The sequence below is a fragment of the Pseudopipra pipra genome, chromosome 17 (assembly GCF_036250125.1).
Source record: "Pseudopipra pipra isolate bDixPip1 chromosome 17, bDixPip1.hap1, whole genome shotgun sequence".
Taxonomy (NCBI): Eukaryota; Metazoa; Chordata; class Aves; order Passeriformes; family Pipridae; genus Pseudopipra; species Pseudopipra pipra.
In genome coordinates, this window is record NC_087565.1 from 2,336,993 (window position 1) to 2,355,272 (window position 18,280).

Here is an 18,280-nt window from a genome sequence, read left to right on the forward strand (position 1 = left end):
TTAGGTTTGGGTGTTCCCAAAGTGATAGTTAAGAATGATACATCACTGAGTCCTAGGCTTAAAAAGAGTGCAGTGAATATTATTTTTAAAAACAAACAAAAAAAAGAATTGGTAAAAACCAGCACAGGAGCAGATTCAGTTGAAGACCCCCAAGCATTACCATATACATTAGCACCATCATGTGGTGTAATGCTGGCCTGTACCAGACAAAACAAGCTAAAACTGCCCAGGGCTGAAACCATTTCTGACCATCTTCTGTGCTGGGGCAGAGTGAAAGAGGCTGTGACTGAGGAAGCAGCAGGAGAGCTGCCCATTCGAGACCAGAGCAAGAGTTCTTTTACCAGGCAGCAGTAAACACGGTGAACGTTTCTCTGGCACAAATCCACAGCCAGGGTTGGGGTAGCTGGGGGGTCCAGCAGAGTTAACTAACCAGAGCATGGCTGGCCTTGGTCCTGACGTGGAACCAGGGGAGGAACCAGAGGAGATGCTGCCCATCCCCTCCAGAGAGTGCTGGTAAATCACAGGGAAGTTAAAATACAAACTCTGGGCTTTCCAGGGTTGTGCTCTTTCTCCCAGATGCCTTTTGTTCACAGTATGTTGATGGCTAAAGAATAGCACCTTCCACCCCCAATCCCTCTGGAGATATTATTGATTGACACTCTGGGAAACAGGTATTAAGGACAGGAGGACTGACAAGGGGATGAGGAATTAACAGAGGAGGGGATTAGTGTGTTTACAATTACTGCCTTCCAGAGTCATCCCTGGAGGTTTTGTGTTGTGGGAACTGTTACACCCCCCCCCACACCTAATGAGGGGTGAAAGCTCCACTGATCAGTGAATCCCTGAGGTGTTTCAAAATCTCTGGCACAGTCCTGATACACAAATAGAACCCGTGTGTGCTCATTAGTTGTTTTCATGTGTGCATGAAAATACCTTGAGAGTATTCAGAGGGAGTGTGAGGGAGAACAGAAGCAGCTCCTCCATATATCCTCAGGAACAGCCTGTATTTCACAAGGAGGCAGCAGAGGCTCTCTCCAAGCCAGCAGTTCCAATTCAAAGCTGAATTAGCTCAGGCTCCTTTACACGTGGGTAGGAGGGTCTGGTCCCACCTGCAGGCAGGTTGTGCAGCACCCAGAGATATCCCAGCAGTCAGAACAGTTCAGTGCCCAGAGCTGGGAGGGTTGACTGAGGTCTTGCACGTGTGACTCAGTTACAGGCTGGATATGCCACACTCTGAGATCCCAGGGTATCAATTCAGAACATCAGTGGATGTGCAAACTGGGATGTGTCACCATCAGAGACCTCCACTGGAACAATCTGCACCTTCCCTTCAGCAGCCCAGATACCCTGCCTTGACTCCCTGCTCACCAAGATTTCAAGGAAATTCTGCAAGAATGAAAAATTGGTCTTGTAACCAAGTAGTAAAACATGGTGCACATTCTTGCTGCAGCCAGTTCCCTGAGTTCCCCCCAGGAACAGGAGAGGCTCAGCCAGAGGACTATGAGGTAGTGTCTCACCGAGTGTCATGGTATTTTATTAAGTTAGAAATGTGATAGCTACTGTTGTCACACTTCAGTGTACAGAACAATTCATTCACAAATGAGAAAAACAGATCCCTCCACAAATACCTTTCCCCTGACTTAATGCCCTGCATTGTACAACCGAGGTGGAGTGGGCTGCATCACTGTTATCCCAGCGTGGTTCACAGCAGCTATTGGGAGGGGGGCTTAAAAATTTAGGGGGGTTGGAAAAGAGAGAGAGAGAGAGGTGCCAGCAGAGATCTGCTGTTCAGCTGCTTGGCTCCAGTTATGTACAGAAAGATACAATCCAGTGATAGGTTGATAAGAGGGCTGATGAGATGAGAACAAGATAGAATTGTGTGTCTTTTTGAGAATTATCTAAAATAAATGGTGCAGAAAATCTTATCATTATGGACAAGAACTATCTGTCATGTTTTGCCACTGGTAGCAAGTTTGGTTACTTGTTTGGAGATTTATTCTTTTTTTGAAAGGGGCTGGTTTAAAGTAATTCATCAAACTCACAATTGTTTAAGGAAGGTAAAACAAATTCTGTGGTTTGCAGAACACTGAAGTGGTGAAGAATTACTGTACCTTGGTTAGGTGCAGTTGTTCTGATTTCAGAGTCCTGTTGTACCAAGTGCAACACAAAAGATGGTGTTCATCAGCTTGCAGGCTTTGTGTTGTGTTCTCACCCCCGAGGGTCTTGGAGAGAGGAGAGTTAAGGTGGTGGGGGAACCTTCATGATTTTTCTCTTTCTAATCTTAATGCTAAGACTAGGAAATAAACCAAAGGAATAACATTTCTTACATTTTTGAGGCAGGGCCTCCACCATTCAAACAGTGAAGAATTTGGGGAGATAAGATCAGAGTACAGACTCCATGCAGGCTGAGCTCCAAGTGTATGTTCTGGTTGAATACCCTGTGCCCAGATTCCTTCATTGCTGACACACAGTATTCCTGAAACGTGTCTGTGGCTGGGGCAGTGAAAGGATGCTGCCTCCAGTGCTTCAGCCCAGCTTCCCTGCACATCAGAGGAAGCTCAGCCCCCTCAGAACAACCTGGGAAAACACTGGCAGGACAGGACAGGCGGCTCTGGAAGTTTCTCTGGGACGGATCTTCTCCCCCTGTAATTATGTGGGCACACACCTCCTGTCTGAGGCAGTATTCTCACGGGGGGAAAGGCTGCCAAATTTCTGCCTTATCATGCATACAGAGTTGAAAAAACCACAGCTTTCCTGGCTGAAACACAAGCATCTCTCTCCCTCCTGCCTGCATAGGAAGGAGTTCCGCTTGCTGTGTTTTTCAAGAGCCGTTGTGCCCTTAGATAACAGCAGATCTCTCACACACGTTCTCTGTTCATATTTTGTGCTGTGTGATGCTTGTCCCTAGCAGTTAACTGGCTAGACTATGCCAGACAGTACCAGCAACGTGTAAGATTTTATCTCCTTAATATTAAAGTAGTTTTGCATTATGTTATTTCACTTTTCTTTTTCAAAACATTTACTCACTGCTGTATTTATTTTCATACTCTTCTCAGGACTGTGACCAGATCCACATAGATGATGTATCCTCAGATGATAACGGTCAGGATCTAAGGTATGGGATCTCTGGGCTGGAAGCTGCAGGTCTGGTAGACCCCAGCTGTTTGCAAGTAGTGGGGGGCTGGTCAGTGATTCTCAAACATGCACTCTCATCCCCTCCCTGGCCCCGTGCTGTCTGCCTTTGTCAAGCCCACAGAAGCACAGAGTCTCCTTTCTCACATTATCGTGCCTGTGCCTTCTGTCAAGGCCTGACTGTCCTGAGCTTTGAACCACTCTGGGAAATATTAGGGTAGGTTGAACACCACACCAGTTTCTGATGTGGTTTGACCAGACAGTTGTCACAGAGGTGGCCAGAGTGCACCAAAACCAGATTGAAAGGTTTCCCACTGCCCAATCTGCAGTGAATGGGCTTAGCAGTGAGGAGTTGGACTTTGCTGTGCCAGAGAGTTTCACTGGTAGAAACTCGTACCAAACCTGCACCAGACATTACTGTTACCTGTGTAAGTCAGGCTATCCTGTTCACAGAAGCTGCTTCTGTACAATTCCATGTACCTTTCCCAAAGCGTTGCCTCCAGAGTCGTGGGACAAGAATGAAATGTGCAGAACTCACAAGGAGCTTTGTCATTTGTGGTTTTATGGACGGTTTATTGTGAGAAACGGGTGCAGAAAAAGAACATTTTTTTAGATCTGTGCTATTAATTATGCCAAAGATGAACTTCAGTTCTGTACAGCATGTCCTGTGTGTGTCTCTGCTGCCACTTGTCTCCATTTTTCTTTTCAGTTGTTTCCCCTCCCTGCTGGCGCTGTACAGCCTGTAATTACACTGACCTCTCCCCTTCCCTCCTCCCTCTCCCAGCACGTATAACTTCTCTGCAGATGGCTTCCACAGCTCCACTGCCAGTGCAAACCTGTGCCTGGGCTCGGGAGTCCACGGGGGAGTTGACTGGATGAGGAAATTGGCCTTTCGCTACCGTCGGGTGAAAGAGATGTACAACACCTACAAAAACAACGTGGGGGGTGAGTGGCTGTGGCCTGCCTTTCATCTCCCCAAAAACTTGTGACCCTGTAGGGACATCTGTGGAGGAGGTGTAGGGAGCCTCACAATAAAAATGCTTCACAGGGAGCCGAGGAGGTGTTTCCTCAGTCATCCTTTAATCCGGTTCTGTGCAGGGTTTGCAGGAGACACACTAAAATACCCGGTTTGGTGGTGTGAGAAGGACTCAAGTCACAAGTGTGAGGCTTTATTTTGTGATTTATTTGGCAGGAAAAGCAACCTTCTCTGATTTTCCAGAATGTTTAGTAAGCAAGCAAACAGTTAAAAACTAAATATGCTTGTTTTTCCACAGAGCACATGGCTGGTCTGTCTCAAGCATTCTTGTATCAAAACTGTTTGTTTGTTTGTAACTCCCCCCCAGAACAATACCACCAGGTATCAGGATGCCCTGGGTTCCTTCATCTCACCTAGTCCCAGACAGCTGTTCCAAGAGCCTGCTCTGATTCTCTTTCAGAACATCAGTGCAGGTCTCTGACTAGAAGGAGAAAGAAGCAAAACTCAGAGTATCACAACAGCCTGTTTTTTGGTTGGAGGACAAGCCTACCCACATGTACTGGTAATGGGACGTGGCTTTTCAGGAGAATCCAAACCATCCTGGCCTCAGGTGTCTCTCTGCCCAGGTCACTGCCCACATTACACAGTCCTTCCACCCTCTTGTTCACTTCCCATAGAAGCTTTATGCTCACTCCAAGGAAGGTGTTCCAGGGAGGTCCTGCAGCCTTGGCTGGCTGAACCCCTCCCCAGAGAGGGAGGAAGCTGAGCTGCTGCAGCCTGGGAATGTGTGGCAGGGCACAGAGGGAAGCAGCCGGCACCGGGAGCGAGGGATGGGCACTGGGAGAGTTCTGAGCACAGACTTTGGCATTCTGCTTACAAATCCATGCAGTTCCCTGTCTGTGCTTCTGCAAAGACGCTTTCCCTGCCCACAGGTTTAATAGGAGCTCCTAAGAGGGAAACCTGGCTGCAGTTGAGAGCAGAACTGGAGGCGCTGACTGATCTCTGGCTCACACACGCTCTGAAGGCGCTGAACTTGATACATTCCCGGTAAGAGCAGCTCAAAGAATTGCCTGCAGGTTTGACCCAGGAGCTCCTTTTGCTTCCCTTGTTTTCCCCCTCTAAACAAATCGGGACACATTTGTAGGACTTCGCCGGCCAAGCCCGTGGGAGGCCAGACTGCACACGTTTGCCAGGCTGGAATTGTCAGGGGTTGGGGTGAGCTTGGGATGATGAACTGAGCAAAAGAAAAACAGTCCTTTTCCTTGCCTTTTCATTGGCTCTCTCATCTGTGGCACCATTTTTGTGTGAGCAGATGTACAAAGGAGGAAAGGGAGAAAAGAGCCCTTCTGTCCCTGAACCCCTTCACTCAAAGAACCCAGCTCAGACATTACTACTTGGTGTCTGATTTCCCACCAGATAGACCCTGGCAAGTGTTCAGTAAGGCTGCATCACTGCTGCTGGTTTGGTTTATGTTTTTTTCGTTCTGCTAAGCTGATCAAAAGGCATTTCTGGTACTCACATTATCTGCCTCTGGCTGCATAATCCCCCATTGGCTTGGGAACTTCCAGTGGCAGGAAAGGTTTGCTTCCTACCATCTTTCAATCCAGAGTGAAAGAGAGAAACACAGATTGCCACTTCTGACAACTTTTGTTTTCCAGGCCCAACTGTGTGAATGTGTTGGTCACCACAACTCAGCTTATACCAGCTCTTGCTAAAGTGCTTCTCTATGGACTGGGCACTGTCTTCCCCATTGAAAACATTTACAGTGCAACAAAAACAGGTAAGAGTAAACTGACTTAGGCTTCACCAAAGACAGGCTGAAATTTTGTCCCTAAGTCAGGCACAGCCACCCAACCTGATCACAGCTAGCAATGTGTGAGGTTTAGTTTCAGCTCCATATTTACAGGTATCTAATGCACATCCTGACTCCTACACTTAGGCTAGTACAGACTGGAAAAAAAAATAATTCCAGGTGTCTCCATGGAGGAGTGAGCCTGATATATAGATACACACCCACCCTATGGAGCATTGACTGCATGTGGGATGTTCAGCTGCACCCAGCTCGAAGGAAGTCTGGTTGTACCTGTTACAGAAACACTGTCTGGATCCTCTTACATCAAAGTCACAAAGTTCATGGAAAACTGGCAGCACTTGGAAGTGCTTGGCTGATAAAGAACATGTGAGTTAACTGTCATGACATGGAGAGAGTCCACCTCAGGTGGAGATTCAGCTACTTTCCAATTCCAAAAGAAAACATGGAATGTAGCAGTTAGGTCACAACTCCAGGTCTAGCTCCTGAATGTCAGCTCTGCCTGCAGTATGTGTGCAGATCAAAAAATGTGTCTTCTCTTGTGTTGCTTAGGGAAAGAGAGCTGCTTTGAAAGGATAATGCAGAGGTTTGGAAGGAAAGCCGTGTACATTGTAATAGGAGATGGTGTTGAAGAGGAACAAGGAGCAAAAAAGGTACAGTGTGAATGCCACTTATTTGGCTTTACAGGGACAGGAACACAATTTGTTAATGGCAGACATTATTTGCAAGATGTCTTTGTGCATCCTGGGTCCTGTGCTCCTGAAATGTGATAGAGCTGTGTTTGCTTTGGGAGCATTGCATGACAGCTGGGATGCAGGAACTGACTGGATGAAGGAACTGAGCCCCATCTTCAGCAAACTAGTTGATTTTTAATGGTGTAGCTCATGTGATGTGCGAAATATTATAGGAACTCAGCTTATACAGCTGAACCTTGTGCTGGAGGACCTGGTATCACATTCTGACTGAAGATCCTGCAAAGGCTTTCCAAGCAAATTTGAGCTTTTTGGTTGCATAAGCCCAGGAACAAAGGGATCCCAGCAAATAAGGTGATGGGCACATGTTCTATCCCCAGGTTGCCTCCAATGCAGCAGAAACCCTGTTTTTCATAGTGTATTTCCCCTGGCCAATGGAAGCAACAATATCTGGAGCCACTGTGGAAAACTGCCTAAAATTGCAGGTGGTTCTGTAGTTCATGAAGGGTTAAGGAGCTGTCAGGGGAGAGTCCAAAATGCACTACTGGGCTGAAGTGATAATGGCCTGCTGCTTGTGACAGCTCAGTGCCACACTTCAAAGGCAGTGGGTCAGTGAGCAGGACTCCATCAAAGGCTGCAGGGGCTCTCTGCCTCCATGGGGAAGTGGAAGGTTCACCAGTCTCCTGTGCCAGGATTCCAAGAGCCTCTTGCTCCTGTCTCCTGGCTAAGCAGCTCTCCCATTAGTAGAGCACATTCTTTGCTGGGCTGTCTCCTCCTTAGATTGATGACACTCATTAATCAAAGCTTCTACACACCTGAGTTTTATACAGGGAAAAAAAACAAACAAGGAAGGGAGGGGACAGGCAGAGGCCTTTCCCTGTTTTGCTGACAGCACTGATAATATCTCCACTTTTGTGGGTCATTTTACTTCACCTGTCTGATGAGTGATAGATCTGTAATTGCTGGACAACAGGAGTGGCTGGGAGGCCAAGTTTTCTTCTGGTTTAAGAAAGAAAAATAGATAATTTAATGGAAGGAGCTTAATAGCAACCAGGGGAGGGAGAAGGAAATAACTTTTCCCCTTAAAGTAAAATTGCAGAGCAGTGGATTTCTGTCACTTTGGCTGTCTGGGTTTGCTTGCTCTCTCTAAACACGCTGACAAATAGCTTGAAGGAAACATTTGTTTACTGATACCAACATACCAAAGGGAAGCTTATTTAAACATTAGAGGAGGGTAAATAGACCCTCTGTAACATAATCATCTGGAACCATTGGAGGTTTTTTTGTACACAGGTAGGTACAATTGGAAAAGGCAGATCTCCATCAGTCATGTATGTAGGAAGTATGTGCTCTCTGAAGCTTTGTGGAAGCTGTTTATCCAGAAGCAGCGTGGTTACAGGTGAATTCTTAGTGCTAAAAGATTCTTAGGAGTGTTATTCCCATGTTGAAAGGGACTAAGTGCTCTCAGAACATTCAGAAAGTGAGCCCACATCCTCCATCATTTGTGAGGCAGGAGACTCCTAAATTGTGAATATGTCTTCCTGTCTGCAGAGGAGACACAGCTCAGCAAAGAGACACTTCCCCCTCCCTCCCCCTGTCCCTTCCCTCCCCTCTCAGATGAGCCCCCTTGCCTGTGGCACCGTGACAGCCTGGTGGCCAAGCACAAAGCTCTGTTCCTGAGGGTGCAAACTAAGAAAGTTGTTTTCATCTCAGTATTATACAAAAACAAAACAAAACAAAAAATTCCCCTCTTTTGGTTTCACTCTAGCACAACATGCCATTCTGGAGAATCTCTTGTCACGCTGACCTGGAAGCTCTTCGGCACGCCTTGGAACTTGAATATTTGTAGCAGAGCCCAACATCTTAGCACTGGGAGGGCTTCACTCAGACTATTGCAGCGGTTCCACCTATTCCTCAGCATTTTCTCAGTAAAAAAAAAATAATCCCGCAGCAACTGCAGTTTTTCTTTTTTTTGAAGGAGAACCCTTTCAGTGGAAGCCTTTAAGAACTTGCAGCCAAAGAACATTGTCTCAAGTCCTCCTTCCTTTGGACAGAGGAAAAACCTTCTGATCAGTCGCTGGGATGCTGCAGTTGCTGGCTAAGTTGGAGGCACAGAGTTCTAATGGCCTTTTTGCCATCAACAACAAATGCTACAAGTCTGGGTGTCCCTGTCAGCTTTCTTGGTTTTGAAAGGGGAAGAGGACACAGCAAGGAGTCTCTGCACAGTCCATCACATCACACAGGACCTTCTGAAAATAAGAGTGAAACTGTTGATTTTTTTTTTTTTTTGCTATTTTTTTAATTTATGAACTAATCTCATTACTCTGGTATTAAGCTCTGTACCTGTGTTTTTAATCTGGCTTTTTGGGGTGGGTGGGTGGGTGGGTGGGGAAAGTCTTACTGTTCTAAATTAATAGTTCATTTCTCCAGAACAAACTCTGGGGAAGAATCATATTGTGTACATGAGTAGTCAGGACACATGGTACTGTTGGTAAGAACTGTAGCTGTGTTTTTGAACCTTGCCCAGATGGTATGAGGACTGTGCCTTATACTGCTGTCTTGGGGTCAGGGAAAAAGTACCTTGTGATGAGTGAAAGGCATTAAATAAAAACATGTTTACATTTTGGGGGACTAGATGACCTGCCTTTTCTGCCACCACTGCTGGATCTAGAGGTATGTGTGGAATATGTACTCCCCCTTTCAAGGCTGGGCTGTTAATCTTGCTGCCAAAACATTTAAATTCTCTGGGCCTGGATGACTCTCTCATTCACTTTGAAAACTGCTGATTCTTGCTCACTGTGGCACCAGACAACCTCAGAAGGATCAAAGCCACCCTGGAACCAGGTGGTAGAGATGTAGCAAGTGCTACAATGCCCTCATCTAATAAGATCAAACGAGTTACAGATATGACACAAGTGCTACACAAGCCTGAGGGATACTCCTGATCTCTACAAACATTCAGAGAAAACAGTGCTGGATCTGAGAGGGGATTTTCTGCCAAACTAAAGCAGAAAATCTGATCTTAAATTAATCCAGTCTCAGTCTCTGGCTCAGAAGGCAGCAGCCACATGGCAGCTGTGACACATCAGCCCCGTGTGTCGACAGCCACACGACCAAACCCCTCTACCTGCTCTGGGGGATTTGTAAAGAGCACAACTCCATCCAAAATGTGACTTTTCTAGCAGAGGTGTTCCTGCTCTCAGGGCCTGCTGAGCAGCAAATGTGGTGGAATTTTTTTCCTCATGGTTTTCCTGCTGTAAGAAAGACTGTCACAAATAGGAAGGTGTCAGAAAGCAGCGGGGTTTCCTACAGCAATTTATGTCTTGTTCATCTCTTTCCTTTTCCTCCTTGCACAAGGGCTCATTGCAGTGATACCAGCATCCAAATTCCACAGGGGAGGCCAAAACATCATTTCAAGATCTGTGCCATTCTGTAAACACAGTAGCACTGGGAACATTAACTTTGGTTGCTTCACAAATGCCTGGAACAAGGTTAACTACAGGAGTAGGAACTTCAGACAATATTCTCAGTAAGATTTTAGTCAGCTCTTTTACAGCTCCCTGTTTCTTCTAACTTCTAATTAAGACACACACACGGAAGTCTTGCCCAATTCCTGCCCTGTGAGAGGGCTACAACAATACCCATTTCTAGCCCACAAATCCACCTAACAATGACGTGTGATCAGTCCAGCCCCAGTCCAGCCAGTGAAGAAATGCTACTCAACAAGTGATGGACCTTTGCTGCTGTTAAAACTGAGAGAAAACATCTCCTGCTGAGTTTTACACATAAATGGCTTCTTATTTACACAATGTCAACGCTGCTTTGTTTTATCTCAAATTTGGCAGGTGTTCTGAGACAGAAGATGCTAATGTAAGTGAAGTTACCTGTGATCTGGAGACTGTGCAGAAGTGAACATTCCTCCAGACTGAACCAAAACTGGAAATCCAGGAACACAGAGCATTTTTCTAAAACAGTTTAATAAAAAAATTGTGAAGTTTCTTGAAAAATTGGAGAAACCCAAAGCATATCGTGTGTGTCACCTGTCTTAGTCACAAAGAAACACAATTGTCAAAAAAGATATTTAAGTTTAATACAAATTTTATACAAAGAAAATGTGAAAAAATACTTCCATATGCTAAAAGCAATTATGCTTCACAAATAAGGCCAGCTAGGCTAGTTTTGACACAACTGCAATTAATGAATATTCTGTTCTTGCCTTTTTTTTTTTTTCCTTCTAATACTTTTTTTCCCTCTCATCTGGGGACTAGCTGGAGACTGTACAAACCGCATTCTTATATAAACAATGGGAGAAATCAACATGACTAAAATGTACAACAGAATGTACTGGAATGATATCATACAGTTAATTTTCTCATATACATACATCACCTTTGCTTTGTTCAATGCTTTCGTTTTACACAACATACAAAATGGGACTACAGTCTCAGTGTAACAGACAGCATCTGCAGGGGGAGCTCCTCTCGTACTGCACTGCTTCATGCTTACAGAAAAACAGAAATTCCATCATATAAATAACACATGCTCTGGCCCAGCATCAAAAGTCCTTTGCCCGTGTTTCCTGATCCGTGTTTTTCTCCACACCTAATTCTTGTTCAAAGTCCTTTGGGAGAATTTTTAAAAAATAAGAAGCACAGGAACAAATTTTACTTTCCTCAGTCTTCGATATCAGTGATCAGAAACCGTTCTACAACCAGCTGCTGTTACGCTTTCCAACTTTTCTGATCTTAGACTAAATGAAATTTTTGTTAGTCTGGTCATTATGAAAAAAAACAACATAAATCTTTGTGTTTCAGATCCACAGATTGGAAATGTCATAATTTGCCTGATGCAATCAACTGAAAAAAGGTATCCTTCATCACTTGGTTGTTCAAAGAAACTCTACAAGAGTTTCAAAGTGCAGAATTTTTTTTCAATCCAAATGCAAAGACAGATGTTCAGATTCTTAGTATTATTTGATGCATAACTGCAGTTTCCCAAGACCAGTTTTCAGCATTAGGTTGTGATAAGGCTGTTTCAAACCTTCCTTTTCCAACTTCAAACACTCTTTATAAGTTAAAGTCAATACAAATATAAAAAGGAGATGGTACTCTAATGACATCCACAAATTGTACATTATTTACAAAAGAAGCATAGATTTAATATGGATCTTACCTGTCCTCAGCTTTTCTAAGCCAGCACTAATGCTTTACATTAATGTAGTGTAATTAATGCTTTGTACACATACACAAAGCTAAAGTCTGAACCTTTGAGGTTAATCCAAAGAACTGTGTTTATTTTTCACATTTCTATTAGACTTATTTATTCCAACAATTGTATGGACTTCTTGTTAGCAGTTAGACTCTTCGTACTTGGACTGGCATTGTGGTCTGAACATACTGAACTCCAGTTCTCATTGCCACTGTCCCAGCAGAAGGACTTACCACTACAGGAATGGTCTGTGGATTAAAACCAAGAGAAACAGATTGTTATGTTAAAGGTCACATAAACATGACCACAGAAATAGAGATTTATCTTCCAGGGGAAATCCAGAACAAGTGCCAATTTTGTGCAGGAACTAATACCTTTGTAACCGCAGTATTACCTCGTTCCAGGGGACAAAGTAGTGTTTTAACTTCCCTATAGCTAAGAGTTTGTGTGTGTTCTCGTTACTGCTATAGAATTAGGGACAGGAGGTGCTATAGGGACTGTACACACTGTCTGTGCTTGGAGAGTGAGGGTCTCAGAATTACATCCAGTTATGTATTTTCTGCAAACTAATACATGGGAAGAGGAAAAAGGGCTAAGAAAATCCTCTGTCATTTGAAAAAGTTTTTGACAAATCAAACTGGAGTACAAAAATACCCTTGTTTATAAGTATATTCTTGTTACACATTACTTAAATCTTTTTCCCCAAAAGGAACTATTTCCCCCATGCATTCAGTCTACACAGAAGAGAACAAAGAACATCCATCTGAACAAAAAAAGTACTTAAGTTAACTTTTGCACAAATCAATAGCAAAAACATCAGCATTACTGGGAACTGTCTTACACACCCTGTAAAAATATTAATATAGAATAAACTTTTCACTTCCATCATACAGATCATGATTTATACATCTCGACAAATGGAGTTTCAGGACATCTCTATAGGTGGTAATTGATTCTACAGATGCAGAGACAAAGGCACAAGAATGTTAAACAATCTGGTCAAGGTCACATCACTCTGGAAGATCTGTAAAAGGATTTATTGAACCTTAAGTCTGTATCTTAACCTTCCTCCAAAAACGTGAGAAAGTCTAGAAATGTCTCTACCATACAAACTGCAAGGATGTTCCAATACAATTCCAGTGATGCACAACTGGTGATCAAACAAACGCATCCATTTCAGTTCACAACATCTTGTGGAAGAGACAGGGAGTGAGACTTTGAGGAACCTGAAAGGGATGCACAGATCTTCCCCCAGTGGTAGTGTGACATTCCATAGAGAACACGGAAGAAGAAATACAAGTTCAGTGAAGCCCAATGTTTCCCCACACTGATTCAAGAAACCACACGAGTGTCTTAATAGTATTCCACAAAGACAGTCTGTGCCTTCCAGAAGCCTACTCGTTCCATCCCCTGGAATGCAAAGATGATGGATTCATATTTTTACATTATTTTAACTGCAGGAAGAATCAAAACCAAACATGGAACCAATTTTCTGAATGAATTCCAGATTACTGCCATTTTGTAATGATTTCAGATGCGTGTACAGGGTTCCATGGAAATGGTGCCCAGAAGGTACACTGGGAGTTGTTCAGAGGAAGGAATTCCTAGTTGGACACAAAGTGCAAACTGAACCCTAAAGAAGCCATTATGTAAGTCACTGTCAGTACTAGAGGTGGGGAAATTAAGGTTGCCACAGTCGCCTTTTAAATATACACACTTACACACATGAAAATAATTAAGTTTCAGTTCTTAGCGCGATCGGAATATGGAATGTGCGAGACTCCCTAAATGTGTTAAGATCATTCCCTGAGAGGTAAATTTTCCACCTCTGCCAGTTTTACACATATGTACATTTTGCATACATATTAAACATGCACTAAGGTTTAAAATCATTTAAATTGCACGTGCAGTCATTAGAATACAGAGGTGTCTGTAGCTGTGCAAGACTAATGCAAATGTGTACAAAGTTATAAACATGCACAAATAAAGTTGGAAACCTTTCAGACCTTCCAATTCTGCTTTACATAACTTCAGTACACTTTGTGTTACAGAAAACCTATGAAAGTAACTGCCATTTTTCTGATTACACAAAACCACCTTAGGATCTTACAGCCTCACAGTTCTTCACAAAAAAAAAAGCCTAACGCCTTTGATGTCTGCTGTTGGATTTTTAAACACATATAAAACCTTGTTGTTAATGGTAATTCAGTCCAAGCAACTCAGGGCCAATGCTGCAAAGGTGCACAGTGCTCTCAGTTGAGACCAAGGGAGTGGAGTTAAAATGCTGTGAGGAATGTGGGATGTGATGATCCCCACTAAGAGCACGATCCCCACTAAGTTTGTGTGGAATATGATGGCTGTGAAACACTCTCTGTCCTCGTGCATGTGGTGTATTCACTGACACACACACGGGTGTGTCCTGCAGCTGGTGGGGGGTGCACAAGGAGAGAGACAGACAGAGGGACTTGGACAGCACATCAGGCCTCCCAGTCACAGTGTGGTTAGGGTACACTGTTAAAACAGTACATAGTTATTGTTATAAATTATCTGATTGAAGTCAGAAGTGAACTGAAGTTACCCACACGTGGGCTCCCCTGCTGAACCCCACCTGAGGCAGCGCTGGGACCAGGGCAGTGCCAGCTCAGGGGCCACACTGACTCTGACGTGAGCCCTGCAGAGCACAACCAGCTGAAATAATGGGCTCTTATGGTGCATTAAATACAAAAATCAAACTTACTTCTGTCCCATCTCCTTTGACTGACACTAGGGAATTCAGCTGTCCTTAAGCCTTTGATGGGAAAAAAAAAAAAGGTCTGATTCCAATGCAATTTCTCATCATTCTGTAACACTAATGTGCAAGACTCCATGCCAGAGACACTGCTGACAAATGCATAGTCTCTTTTATAGGTACTGAGATGTCACAGGAATATCAAGCATAGCTCAGAAATAATTAAATCTCTTTAGGATACCATAGACAAAAAGATATTTAAAAGATATTTAAAATGAATTCTATATATTTACATTGATGTTGTGGTCAAGTATATACATGAAATGAACCAATAATGTGAAATGGCATCTGCCTGTCCTCAGTGCCTTCACTAGACTTAACAACTTCTGGATCCTTGCAATCATGAATGGAATGAAGGGGTGGAATGTTGCACAGCAAAAGAAGACATTTTGCACTGCAAGTCGAGACTCTACCAGTGAATTCATCCCTTGATAGAAGAGCAGACAGAAACAACCCCCCAGAGATACTGAGCAGTTTTAATGCCAGGCATGGCGCTGCTGCAGACTTTAAATTATGATGTTGTACTTACAATTGTGGGTTGAGTAGTTGGAATATAGGTGGTGGTCTGTGGTACCTGGACCAGTTTTATAGGCTGGTTGCTTGTCACACCTGTTGCTATCTGCAGAGACAGCACGGGCAACCTCAGTAGAAGCCTCAGCTTTTACATAAATTCCACCTAGTTGTTGTTACTACGATAGGAAATTTATGTTGGATGTTTTCTTTATGTTAAAAATCTGCATCTCAATGAATTCACAGGTTACTTCTTTGTTAATAAAACAAAATTCATATTGTGAACATGATCCATGTATACAGCATGATGTTTCAGGTAGAACACCTATGTGAAATTCCAGATTTGTATAACTGGAATATTCCCTGGCAAGCTTTAGGTCTCACATTCCCTATTTCCCCGGTAATATAAAGCTTGTGCCACCAGAACAATGCAAACAAACATCAACTGAATGAGTCAGAGTTTAACCAACTTCATCAAAGTATTCAAGTGGAACAGCACATCCTTTTTCCCCCTCTTCAAATCTGTTTCCCCAAGTTACTCCCTTAGGTGACATGTCAAGCCCAGAGATCTAACACCAGACAGTAGCAAAAGTGTCAAGAAATGAACACAGCTCTCTAGATTACTATGCTTCCCAATTCTACAGGACTATCTCAATGAGACATCATGCTGGAATCACAATACTACAAAATTAGTTTGCCTTTAATATTTTAAAATACAACAAGGCTCCTACTGATGTGCAGGATCACGTGTAAGGGTTTGAAGGATCAGCCCCCCCTCCCCACTAAAATTTTTCATTTAATAAATCTTGCAAGGGGAGAAAAAAAAAATGATGCCGAAATTGCTAATAGTCAAGCCCTACCTATAAAGCAGAATCTTCTCTATAAACATTTTCTATATATGCAATGTTAAGTCCCTTTTATTAGAGCATTAGCTCATCCTTGCCTACTGAATACTATCAGAGTAGATGCTATGGAGGATTTCGGAACTGCTCCGTTAACCGTAGATCCAGGTGAACTGTTGTATCAGTGTTATGGAACATTGTGGTACCCTAATGACAGTCTGTGGTGATAAAGTAAGTTGATTTGAATGCAGGTCTTGAGCTTGGCCTCTGAACCCCCAGGCAAGAAGGGCTTGGAAGTGCTGCAGTCAGTATTGCTTATCAGAAGGCAACTTGTATCGAAAGATCCAGACCAGAAGCTACACTGATGGATCCTGGAGAGAGAGAGAGAAAGAGGTCCAGTCCCCTTTGGCTGGAAGGATGAGTCAAGCCAACACAAGGTTTTACTGGGAATAAGTGAAGGGGAAAGGGTGTTCTCAGAGGACAGAAGATTTTTTTTTTTTTGACAAGACGAAGAATAAAAACCACAACTCTCTATGATTCCCCAAATACACTCTTTGAAATATGCAAATGGTCATAAAATCCTGGGTTATCCAGGGAAGCCTTCAGGGGGAGGTTTCAGAGAAATCTTACACATTATTTTTGTTTGAAGTGATGATACTCACTGTAACACTCTCTTTGCTTTTATCAGCTGAACCTTCCTTTTCCTTAGGGGTGCTGGCTGTTTCTGTGGGTGTAGACTGCACACTTGAACTGGGTTGGGATGATTTATTTAGTGTTTCTGTGCTAATTTCAGTATCTGTTTCTTGCTGTGTCGCAGTAGCTAAAATAAAGGGAAAAAAAGAGAAAGTAGCCACAACTCCTGTGAACCAGTCCAGTCCCTCCTCACAGGCACATCTGCACATGAAGAAAGGGGTCCCTGTGTACCCACCCACCCACCCCAACCCCTCAGGTGGGACACAGGCAGCCCAGAGCACCGTTACCTGACTGTGTGCACGATTTCATGTGCTCAGGCCAGTGAGCTTGTTGGCAGGGGTAGTCACAGTAGCTGGTATTCCAACAGCAGTAGAAGATGGCCTCTTTCTTGCAGTTGGCACACCACTGCTTCTTCTTGGTTTCATCCACTGCTTGTTGCTTTTCCAGTTCCAGCTGCTTCTTCACCTCAGCAATCAAACGATCTCGTTCCTGCTCCAGGCTCTGACGCATTTCAGCCATTGTCAGTTCTGCTCCAAATCCAGAGAAAGGTGGGTTTGCATTTTGCACCCCACAACAGCAAGGTGCAAACCAGTAATATTCATGAATTTAAACACAAGATGAAATTACAATTCATAATCAAAATATCCCCCGAGTCTGGGCACCTCTGTTTCATACCTACTCAACAAATGCAAGACTTTCATCTTCTTTTCTTATTCTGGCACCAAGGTTTTTACCCCTAACCATTACCTTCCATTTGTTTAACACTTCAGTTCTACATGTCCCACAAGGGACCAGAATCCAGCATAAACACAAAAAGGACATATGCAGCTGCTAACATACTTGTCTTTACAAACCTAGACTTGTTCTGCTTCGATATTCAGAAAATTATATTTATTCTCTTGTCTCATATGGTCATTATATCTTGGTTTCTTTACAAAAAAAGTGAAAGTTCCAAGAGGGACACCAACAAAGATGTAAAATCTCATGGCTACATGAATAAAGTGGTAAGTTTGAGCCTTACTTCAGGATTGCTCTGAGAGCCACCCACTACTGATGCAGTTATAAATTGATATCTCAGTCACTGTGGGAGACTTGGAGTGAAATGCCTTAACAGAATCCTCAAGAAAGTAGGCAAACACAAATAAAGCATTCCAGCTCCAGCCACCTTGACTCGGGGTGAATCTTCGAGTCTTCTGAAAAACTCTCCAGTTGACAAACTTTCCAAACACCAATAAAGTTTTTTACTTAAATCAGTAGCTTCAGACTGGTGGCAAAGTGTTTCAAGAATTTTCCTTTTATTTCTGAGCACACTTAGACATTCAGCTCTGTGAACAGCAGATGAGTTGTTGCCATACCCAAGTGAGTCTGAAGAATGTTATCACTGGACTGCAGCAGTGGAAAAACTGGTCTACCCTGATTTGAAAGAGCAAAATGTTACTAATGAACCAGAGACACGAGTCTGAGTATGGAGTTAATCAACCCTTAATGCACTTCCAGATGTGCTCTGCAAAAAGGAGACTCTCAAAGTGGATGAGGACACTAAGGCTGCTTGGACTGTGTGTAGGTTAAATGAGACTTCATCACACAACTGCAACCTTCTTCCCACTGTCAGTGCATTAAAAAAGATAA

General features: G+C 43.5%; 2 protein-coding genes across 16 annotated transcripts in view; one reads left to right on the plus strand and one right to left on the minus strand.

Annotated features, from left to right (window-relative positions):
• EYA2 (EYA transcriptional coactivator and phosphatase 2) overlaps nt 1–9,236 on the plus strand; it is an 81,733-nt gene extending 72,497 nt beyond the window's left edge. For 5 of the 8 annotated variants that reach the window (XM_064673689.1, XM_064673688.1, XM_064673687.1 and 2 more), the window contains 7 exons: nt 3,057–3,115; nt 3,917–4,077; nt 5,041–5,155; nt 5,767–5,888; nt 6,471–6,571; nt 7,904–8,009; nt 8,379–8,944. In XM_064673689.1, coding sequence (XP_064529759.1) covers nt 3,057–3,115; nt 3,917–4,077; nt 5,041–5,155; nt 5,767–5,888; nt 6,471–6,571; nt 7,904–8,009; nt 8,379–8,416 — 702 coding nt within the window. In that variant the 3' untranslated portion in view covers nt 8,417–8,944. Of the gene's footprint in view, nt 1–3,056; nt 3,116–3,916; nt 4,078–5,040; nt 5,156–5,766; nt 5,889–6,470; nt 6,572–7,903; nt 8,010–8,378 lie in introns of all 8 variants that reach the window. The other 3 variants (XM_064673694.1, XM_064673691.1, XM_064673690.1) reach the window with 3 other exon arrangements.
• A 1,439-nt stretch (nt 9,237–10,675) lies between these two features.
• ZMYND8 (zinc finger MYND-type containing 8) overlaps nt 10,676–18,280 on the minus strand; it is a 48,673-nt gene continuing 41,068 nt past the window's right edge. For 6 of the 8 annotated variants that reach the window (XM_064673674.1, XM_064673679.1, XM_064673675.1 and 3 more), the window contains exons 19-21: nt 16,939–17,178; nt 16,621–16,778; nt 10,676–15,225 (exon numbers count right to left, since the gene is read on the minus strand). In XM_064673674.1, coding sequence (XP_064529744.1) covers nt 15,118–15,225; nt 16,621–16,778; nt 16,939–17,178 — 506 coding nt within the window. In that variant the 3' untranslated portion in view covers nt 10,676–15,117. Of the gene's footprint in view, nt 16,330–16,620; nt 16,779–16,938; nt 17,179–18,280 lie in introns of all 8 variants that reach the window. The other 2 variants (XM_064673676.1, XM_064673681.1) reach the window with 2 other exon arrangements.